This window comes from Fukomys damarensis, unplaced genomic scaffold, assembly GCF_012274545.1.
Source record: "Fukomys damarensis isolate Sample0158 unplaced genomic scaffold, DMR_v1.0_HiC HiC_scaffold_14, whole genome shotgun sequence".
NCBI lineage: Eukaryota > Metazoa > Chordata > Mammalia > Rodentia > Bathyergidae > Fukomys > Fukomys damarensis.
The window spans coordinates 49547895-49558532 of NW_022900926.1; the positions used below are offsets into that span (position 1 = coordinate 49547895).

The window sequence follows — 10638 nt, forward strand, 5'->3', positions numbered from 1 at the left end:
TTTTTTTTTGGTACCAGGGATTGAACTCAGGTCCTTGTGCTTGTGAGGCAGTCGCCAGAACCACTGAGCTAAATCCCTGGCCCTTTTTCTGGTGCTTTTGAAATCATAGGGCAGAGAAGAATTTCAGGATGTTTATTGATATGCTCTTTCTATACTTGGTGCTATAACTATTTCAGACAGTAAGTTGGCCTGAATTCAGAAAATTCCAAGAGAAGATCTCTATCTTGATATAAGAAATCCTTCATTAAGGAGTTCTTTAACTTAGAATTATTCTTGCTCCAGTTTAACTTATTTTCTTATCCAGTGAAGAAGGTGATATGCAGGATAGCAGCCTCTCTGAAATATCCTTAAATTATATTCATGCCATCTGTTCACTTTTTCCACGAGGTACCTAAAATTGTGACCAAGTGACCATTATGTGAATGAATACAAAATGCATAAGAAATTTATATCATTTATATAAAGATCCTAGCTGTTGGACCATACATTTAGTAGATGCTTGCAGAAAGTAGGCCATTGATTAAACTTTTTTTTAAAAGCATCTCAGCAAAGAAAAATTGTGAATAGGTACTCAGTGCGGATTACATAGATTTCAGCATTAATCTATATATCTCATTTTATTCCAGTGTTAGGCTCATTTTAAATAGAGCCATCGGAGACCACTATTCTCTTGTAATGTAACCATGCACTGTCTTTATCCCAAAATGTGTGTATAATTGGAAATTTCTTAGACAGTGGCTCTACAGCTGCTTTGGGATTCCCTTCAGTATGCTGATGAAAGACTATAAATCTTTCCAGCAAAATTACTTATTAATTCACATACATTTATATATATAATTTCATATGTGAAAGTACATAATCTTGTTTTTCCAAATAAAAATTTAAATTTTAGCCAATGTGGCTTCTCTGTAAATAAATTTCTTTATTTTCTCAACAAATTTATTTTTTGTACTCTCTTGTTGAGCCAGGCCTATATAAACTATTGAACAAGACAAATAAGAACTATCCCGTTAGGGAGCAGTAAGCAAATATCACATTCTGAAATTTTCTAACATTATCCAAATTTTAAGGACTACGAAAGAAAAAACAAGTTAATGAAAGAAAGTACTGGTTGACTATCCCTTATCCAAAATGCTTGTGACTCGAAGTGTTTTAGATTTTGGAGGTCTTGGGATATTTGCATAGACTTTACTGTAGAGCATCTGAAATTGAAAATTTGAAATGCTTCCCAATCCAGAACTTTTTCATCACTGACATTATGCTCAAAACGTTTCCGATTTTGGAGCACTCCTGATTTCAGATTTTCAGATTACGGATGCGCAACTTGTATTTGGGAAAGCTGTTCTCTATTGAATAGATTAATACTAATAGTAAATTGCATCCCCAGAGGTAAGAAATAAAGCACAGTTCTGCAGATATTCTGAGTTTAAAATCAGAAAATATTAGAGTTGTGGGAAATTACATAGTTCCCCCTCCCTTCTTCCACAAGTAGATCTCTAAGACTTAAGAGGCTGGGATCTGTATGCAGAGGCAGGATAGTTCTCTAGACCTGGTTGGCGTTCTGAATTTGGTCTGTGTCAGTTTTGGGGAACTTTAACCTAACTGAGGCACAGTGATATGAAGGCAGACACATTTTCTTTCTGTTCTTTTGTTTGGTTCCCTTGTCCCTTCAAATGAGAAGCTATTCACATTAACTCTTTCTTAAGATTTAAATTAATGGATAGCCATTATCTAAAGTATTTCTCTTCGGGAAATATCTCAGTTACTCACTAGAACATGCAGAAATACATTTGATTTGGTGCTACTGGAAATGATAATAATTTTTGCTTGCTAAAATGAGCAAACAATAGTTGCAACAATTTTGAATTTATTATAGCTTAGCTTTTCAGTAGCAATTTACTTAATAGTTTACTAAGCCTGTGAGAAGATATAGTCTATAATTACATTGTGAGATTTAGATTGATGTTCTTTCCCTTAATATACTTTATTATTAGTAATATACTTTATTTCCCGTATACTTTATTTAGCCAGTTTTATTCTTAGTATTTGAGTGTTCCTGTGTCTTGGTCACTAGATACAAACAGCCATGATTCCTGCTCTCATGGGGTCTGTAGTCTGATAAGGAAGGTAGACAATAAAATAATCATTGTAGAACTACATACTTGTAACCTGAAATAAGGGCTGTGAAGAAAAGGGAGATATTTCCATAATGTGTGTAATTAAGGACTCTAGACTGGTGGGGCTCCACTGCCTCCCAGTGGACCTGATGTTTGAGCAAAGAACAGATGAGTGGAGGGTAGTGGAAGCAGCACAGGAGAAGATCAAGAATGGGCAGTGCGTTGGCAATGAAGTTGGCGAAAAGCGAAGAGAGCTATGACTTGGTGATAGCATTGGATATGGGTGGTGAGGCAGAGCAAGATTCCCAGGATTTCTGGCTTGTGCGATCAAGTGGATTGTGGTACTGAGAAAGGAGAGCACAAGTTGAGGTTGTTGGTCTGGGAAACAGCAACAGCAAGCAGTCAAATAGGCTTTGTAGCCAAATGGTTATAAGGGTTTGGAAATTACTGGAGAATTTTGAGCCAGTGATTAAAATACATTGAAAATTACTCTTTCCTGTGATTTATACAAGCAGATTATTAATAGAAATGTGGAGCTCTCTGCGATCCCTTGAGATTCTCTTTCAGCGAGTTCATTAAAAAATACTGAATTACTTTCCTTGCTAAGGTAAAAGCTAATCCTTAGTAAAGATCAGTTTACCTATATGCCAGGGATTTTCTGGCAAGTGTGCCAGTTTTGATATATTAAATTGCTGTTTGGGGGAGGTGTTCCACTGAACTTGAAACATGCTAATAATATGTCTAAAATAATAGACTTTTAAAATTTTTTCCTTTGCCTAGGTTTGATGTGGAGTATGTTCTCTCAGCACCAACATCTGAATGGAATGGCAAGCAGGGACAGATTTCATCAGCTCTTCTTTCTGAATTTCTGAAACGAAGTTTTGAAAAATCCAAAGTCTTCCTCTGCATTTGTGGACCAACTCCATTTATAGAACAAGGAATGACGTGAGTAGCACTGTGATGGGAAACAATGCACTGCATCCTGAAATGACGATCTTCCATAAAAGTGGTTCACTTATATATTGAGTCTTCCTAATCATATGAACTTACACTTTAATAATCTGTTAAAAAAGTTTTAAATCTTTATACAGGTAAAGGGTTGGAGGCCAGGATTGTGCATAGTGTTAAGGTAGGAACTCAGTAGCAACATACAGCTAGCAGTCAGTGTTCTCTGCCAATGACTGGCAGTATGGACGTTTGTAAGATTGGTACCACAATCTTATTTGGGACATTAAAGCTGAACCTCTTCCACCAGAGCTTGATAATATAAGTAGTAATTAATAAGCAATGTTAGTCTCATCATAGTTTTCAATCTTCATTTTTTGCAACTGGGTAAAAATTAGTAATAAAAACAGAGATTCAAAACCAGGCAGCAAGACATAAAGGAGGAACTACAAAGTAAGTAAGGCAAGACTAATAGTTGAGCCCTGGACAATGAAAAATTCAATATTAGTGATTACTGTACTTGAAATTTACCTTGATATGATTTAACTCTAAAATGACACTTTAAAATATTTGAATACAGCTATTATTGAGTTACTAGATGTTTTTAAAATATTATTGTCTTAAGTTTCCTATTTTTCTTGTTAATATGAAACTTAATCCGATATTTCCTAGATTTAGCTTGCTGTTTTATTATGTATGTATGTATGTATGTATGTATGTATATATATATTTGGTATTGGGGCTCAAACTCAGATCTTTGCACTTATGAGGCAGGCGGCAGCACCACTGAGCTAAATTGCCAGCCCTTGCTGTTTTATTTTTCATTACAAAAAGATTGGCCTGATCAAAAAGTAAAATAATGTAATTTTTTATTAAAAAAAGCTAAGAACTACATAGTCTTCTCCCATGTGACACTGCTATATTAGAAGTACTGTATCTCAATAAGTACTTTGTAGATTGCAATATACTATTGATTAAAATCATTGACCCTTCAGCATTGAAAGACTAGCTGAGAAGGAATCTCATTTGGAAGCATCATAGTGTTACTAGGTTTTTTTTCCTCCTATGAATGATGGGCTTCTAAGCTGGTGCTGTCTTACTTATTGTAGTTCCCTGGAAGTTACAATACATTCCTTGCATACTGGCACCTCAGTACACGTACACTCAGTTGTCTTCAGGGTGTAGTGGCACACATCTGTAATCCCAGCACTTGGGAGGCTGAGGCAGGAGGATCATGAGTTTGAGTCCCCCTGCTCAGCACTCCCATCCCTCCAGTCTACAGCAGGGCAGGTTCTCCCCAGCATCCTGAGGGGCTCACAGCTGTGTCTCTGCCAGCTTCCCAGGCTTGGTGCTGCCAGTGTGGACATGGATCTCATGCTGCTGCTTGGCCCCTAGCTTGCTGCCTGCTCTTGGGCCAGTTTCCATTACCCCTTCTTCCCAGTTCCAGGCGAGCCACATTGGGTTCATATCTTTTTTTTTTTTCAAATGAAAATTAGCTGTTTCACAGTCACTGGGATGTGTGTTGGGGTCACGTAGAATATAAACAAGAAGGGTACAGCCTCAATGGCAAAAATTTTCTCCTGTCAGAGACTGAGAACTCTTGCAGTCATTTATGTTATCCCTTCTCCACAAAGAAGATATCAAACAGTTATAATCAATGATCTCTTTATCTTGATAAGCCACTAATAAGCCCAAATATCTGTCATTGTCAACTGCAGCATTTCCAGCCAGTTCTGTCACTACAAGATGCCCCACCTGTTTGCCAAGGTTGAGGGCAAAGAACACGGAACGAGGCAGTGATAGTCAACATGGTTGATTGGCAAAGGTGCTTAACTGGCTCCCAATATATCCCACCAAATATAGTACGTTGGTTGTGATCTGAGAGCAGACACTGTTTGAGGTAAAGGGTAATCGATTAACCAGTACATTGCCAGTGGATCCTATAATGCAAATCAGTTGGAAGACATATTGAATTTATTCATTTACAAATTGGTTCTCCATTGTGAGTGTGAGAATCCTAGAACAGATCTGTATGTGAATCTGAAGAAGCAAACAATAGGTAATTTTTGAAAAACTGTGAGTATCAAGGCATGCTTGACACCGTCACAAACTCTGCACGTTCATTCTCAAAAATACACTTGAAAAAAGTGACAGTGGTACAGGAAAAAAAGAAAAATACAAATGGCAAAAACAAGGGAAATGGCTCCATATCCAGCAGCGAGACATCACCACCACCACCATCACTAACTACCAAATAAAATCAGTCCTCTAGGAAGCTTAGAGGTGCAGGATGGATAAAGTAAATCAATGAACATGCAAAAGTCCTGGCACTCCGTGATGATTTGGAAAGATCCATAGAAGATAATGTGAATATCCTGTTTGATTTTGTTAAGGAAAAGAGAGAATAGTACATGATTGAGTCATCTGACAAATTGTTGCTGAAGCAGAAAGGCTAGACGTAAGAGCCATGGGCTTTTGTTCTGACTGAAGTTCTTTTCAATGAAATTAGAGAACAAATTAAGAAATACAGGCACCATTTCCTAAGATTCTATCACAACAGCGCCAAAGCTCAGTGGTCCTTCATGATTTGGAGCGTGTGGTAGCAAAGCATCAAGCTCAGCTCCTGTCCACGATCCCACGTATCTTGAAGGACATGCACGATGCAAACCATTTGGAAGAGGAGGTCTTCATGAGCTGGTCAGAAGAGGCATCTAAGAAATACATTTCAAAAGAACTAGCTAGAGATTTGTGTCACAACAGAGCCATTTATAAAATGGGTGAAGGAAGAAGAAGAATCTTCTGGTGGTGTTGAAGAATATGAAGATGAGAACATTGAGGTGAGAAATTAACAGATTGCCAATATAACAAGAGGTGAAACTGAAGTTTCATTAAGGATGATATTAATATCTATGCCATTTAAAAGGATGGATGCAACCTACATAGATTAAAACTGTAATGTTGCCAGTATTTTTTCCATTATCAGCCAGAAGTGCCAGACATACATCAAAAACTAAATTGGCTTAACATCACACTATACTTTATACCTAAAAATAGGTAGTCATAATCTTGTTTTTTAAATCAGTTCTGATTTGTCTAGCTCTTTTTTCACTTTTGCCTCTGAGCTAGTTTTTAAATGTTGTGCTAACTGACTTACCCAGAAAGTAATATAATTAATCATGTAGGGATTCCTGGCATTACCTTTGAACAAGCTTCATGGAGTTGCCTTTTGAGATTTAACTTGTTTCAAATCAGTACTTGAAATTTATAGCATTTACCTTGTGATTTTCAGTTTGGAATTCATATCTCTGACTTCCTTGTCCTTACCATATTAATGGATATAATATGTCTTTCTTAAATTGAAATTACATGGATTCCTTATGGTATCATTTTATTGTTTTTCTGTAAAAAGACTTGTTCTCTGACATACTTGTTTCTAGGGCCTTCTTAAGTTAACCTCGTGTCTGCCACATAGGTTATATTATAAGTATCCATATCCACAAATTTTACATCTATGGATTCAAACAACTATGGATCAAAAATATATGTTTTTAATTTCTTCTGTACTGAACCATGTATAAACTTTCTGGAGGCCATTAGTCCCCAAATAATATAGTATAACAACTATTTATATAGCGTTTACATTGTATCAGCTATTCTAAGAAAGAAATGATTTAAATATATGGAAGGGTGTGCATATATAGGATGCAAATATTCTGCCATTTTATATAAAGGACTTGATTGGCCTAGACCCAGTCCTCAATACTGAGAAACAAATACATAATCACTGCAAAAATGCCCTCCATATTTGCTGAACATCTGGCAATTTGTATGATGTAGTAACAGAGGAAAACCCAGAAGCTTATTTTTAAAACAATATATAGACAAAATTCAGAAGCTTATTTTTTTCAAAACACAATAATGATCCTTTGATCCACTGTTAAATAGACTTGAGCTTTGGAAGTCTCCATCTGTTTAGTGGTAGAAACTGATACACATACTAGTAACTAAAATATGACTCAGTTCATAAGTACTCCTAGTAGGATAAAATCCAGATGTTAAGGAAATTAAGAGAGAGAGAAATTTCTTTCACTTAGGGGTGTGTGTATTGGAAAGGCAGGAATAGTGGGGTTAGGAAAGACCTATTGAATGATAACTAAAATGTTACCAGTTAGAAGAGCTAGAGAGGGGTAGTACAGGCAGCAGGAAAGAAGGAACAGATGCATTAAGGGTAGACGTATTCAAAGGTCTACATGGACTTGGCTAGAATGCAGCCCTTTTCCTGTGGAGACGGTGCCTAGCTGGAAAGATAGGATGGGCTCACATAATGAGAGGCTTAACTGTTGAATCCCAACTCCTGCTCTCTACTGTCCCTTTGGGTGTATATTTGTGTGCTCTAAAAAGTGTCACTTGGTGTTTTAATCCCATCCCTATCACATATAATCATCTTATAGTCATTTGCTGGGTGTCCTAGGGCCACCTGTTTAACCTTTTTAAGTATTAGTGCACCTGTAAACAGGAATAAGTAATAATACGCATAAGAAATGCTTAGCACAATGACTACATGTATTATTATAGTAAATACTAAATAAATGGTTATTATTTCAGCAGCATTTTAAACAGCAACTTCTGAGGTTTCAGTCTGTTGAATTGTATTTCAGCTATACTGTATGTCTGCTTTTCTTATTTGGTGAGAGAATGAAAATAAAATGCTAGGGGAATTAATTCCTCAGTTTGATGAATAAAGGGGGAAATACAGTAAAACATTTAATCTGCCTTTTCTATATGAGCCATACTACTAGATAACTACATAGTAAATGAATGGACCTTTGTCTTCATAGAATTCCATAGCTGATAGAAAAAGAAAGAATGATAGAAATAGAATATTACAAATTTTAGACCCTAATGAACTAATGGACCTATACTTATGTCATCAGTGGTTGCTGGCATCCAGCAATAGAAGTAATCATATATTCTGTGCCACTGGCTGGAAGAACACAACCTATGAAATGGTCTTGCCAAAAAGAATTAAATCTTTATCTGATCAAGCATCTAGATTCAGTTATTAAATTATGGGAAGTAAGTGGACCTAGGAGCATGTTACTAAGGAATGCCACAGAGATGCAGCAAAATGAGTGTACTCTAGGAGACTTAACAGATAAAAATCTGATCTTTTCCCAATGTATAAATTGTAGAACACAGAAATAGTTGAGAATGAGAAAGAATTATCTTGTAGATTAAAATATACTTGAAAGACTCTTATCAGCCTATTACAATAAGTAAACTGTGCAAATTGAACACTGACTAGATATTTGATGATTTTAAGAATTATTCTCAGATATTTAGAAGTGATCAATGTGAGTTTTTAAAATGCATATGAAATGGAGAAAGTGAAAGGTATAGTAGTATGATCGTAAATCTTGATCTTATTTACTTTCAAACGTTTCCCCTACAAAGCATGTGTTCTTTGTTTTTCAGGTTGCTGCATGATCTTTACTTTTCCAAAGATGAGATACACAGCTTTACAGCATAAGGAAGAACTGTTGTTTCCTTTTTCAGTTAATTTATGTATATTTGTGATTGCTTAGAAATTTTTAAGAGAAAATTTTTGTACGTATTACAAGGTTAACTACAATCCAGTCTTCAGTTTTTTAAATGAAATTCTGTCAGTACAGATAACTTGTTGGCTTTATTTTGTACCATAACTACTAATATTTGACTGGGAAAAACAGTCATAAGAAGTAACAAATACATACAAGATTCCTTGTTATGAGTTGCAAATTTCCTTATTGAAATTGTATCACTGTTTTAAAATAAGCAGCTGTGTTTTATGACATGATAAAGTGATCACTTTGATCATATTTCTATGCTATAAATTATTAGCAATACAGATTAAATTTTACATTGTACTTTTAACTCAGGAAATTATCATTTATGTCCTTATTATTAAAACATGGAATGCTGTAACTTATTGAATTATCCACATAATTTTGTGTATATATTTGGCATTGAATCAGAGTAGAATAAAATTATACTTAAGTACTTTTTAATCCTTGTGGTAAAAATGTGGTTGAATGCAACAATATTGGGCCGATGTCTTAAAAAGAGAATTTTAAAAGGTACCAGTAAAAGATACTGGAGACATTTCATACATGCTATTTTGTTGTGTTTTTAATTTTGTGGTACCAGGGTTCAAACTTGGGCCCTTGTGCTTGCAAGGCATGCTGTGGAACCACTGAGCCAAATCCCCAGCTCATACATGCTGTTTTGGACTAGGTCTGTTAGAGAGCTTAAAAGAAACTTTACAGCTATTTTGATTCTTAGTCAAAATCAAAGGCATCAAGAAAGAGAACAAACATGTAGATTTAGTCCACAGCCTAACATAATCATTTGGTACTTTGGAATGAATCAAATTTTAATTCTTTTGAGCCCACCCAAATCACCTGGGAAAGGAGAAATATTCAGCCTTAAATTTAGATTCTTTCCCTGGCTGGCTGCTCTTCCCACAGCTGGCTGTTCATCAGAGAGCCCATCTAGACTCTGATGTGTTGGCTTCCTATCTTCCCTTTCTGCTGTGACAACCTTCAGATCCTTTCACAGACTGGGATTCAGCAAAAGGTGTAGGTAAAGTCATGGTGAGCTCTCCGTGAAGAAACTGTTGAATGCACAAGTGGCTACTGCATAAACTAACTTGGATTTTTCATTTAATGCATTAGCAGTGTTTTCGAAAACTAGAGGATGGTAGGAATCTCCAGTTTCCATGTAATTGCTTTTGTAAATTGCTAAAGCTTCACTAAATAATGATGTACCAAGAGGAGCACAGTATTAACATTCCCCAAATTACAAACACCCATTTTATGAAGTTCCCTGTGTGCAAATGGCTAGAGGAAAACAGTCACTGTTTCCTGTGCTTCCTTCTTCTTTAGCCATTTCTACCCTTAATGTCATTTGCCTGACAACAATTTAGCTGTCCAAGTCTGGCATCACTTTCTGGTGGCTAACAGGCTAGCTTCAAGCCCCTCTACCTTTTTTTTTTTCTTCTCTCCTTTTTTAGTTACCTCAGACCTTTTCTAGTTGCCTCAAACTCGTGTGTGTGTGTGTGTGTGTGTGTGTGTGTGTGTGTATCTTTCTGCATTTAGTGTGCTTTGCTTATTTACTTTTTTGCAGTGCTGAGGATCAAACCCAGGGTTTTATGCATTTCAGGCAAGCACTGTACCACTAAACTATCTAGCCTCTTTTATTGTATTTTAAAGTAAAACAAAACAAAACAGGTCGGGCGTGGTGGCGCACGCCTGTAATCCCAGCACTCGGGAGTCTTAGGCAGGAGGATCACTGTGAGTTGGAGACCAGCCTGTGCTATACATTGAGTTCAAGGTCAGTGTCAACTACATAGTGAGACCCTATCTCAAAAAGCCAAAAAAAAAAAAAAAATCTATAAGCATCTTCTAGGTAATCTTTGCTCACATAAGATTATCAGTTACCAGTTGCATGTTGATAATTCCGAAGTTGTAGTCTCTAATTTGAGAATCTACTGAACTTCTTGATTTACTTTTCAATATCTAGTTACCTCGTACAAGCC

At 36.2% G+C, this 10638-nt stretch overlaps 1 protein-coding gene across 3 annotated transcripts in view; it reads left to right on the top strand.

Moving 5' to 3' along the window:
- Positions 1-10137, top strand: part of LOC104866905 (cytochrome b5 reductase 4) — an 81941-nt gene extending 71804 nt beyond the window's left edge. The window contains exons 15-17 of one of the 3 annotated variants that reach the window (XR_002025570.2): positions 2898-3062; positions 4781-5899; positions 8538-8607. Coding sequence is in view for 2 of the 3 variants with exons in the window: in XM_033763369.1 (XP_033619260.1) it covers positions 2898-3062; positions 8538-8592 (220 nt within the window). In the remaining variant the exon portion in view is untranslated. Of the gene's footprint in view, positions 1-2897; positions 3063-4780; positions 5900-8537 lie in introns of all 3 variants that reach the window. The other 2 variants (XM_033763369.1, XM_010631158.3) reach the window with 2 other exon arrangements.
- Positions 10138-10638: the final 501 nt, after the last annotated feature.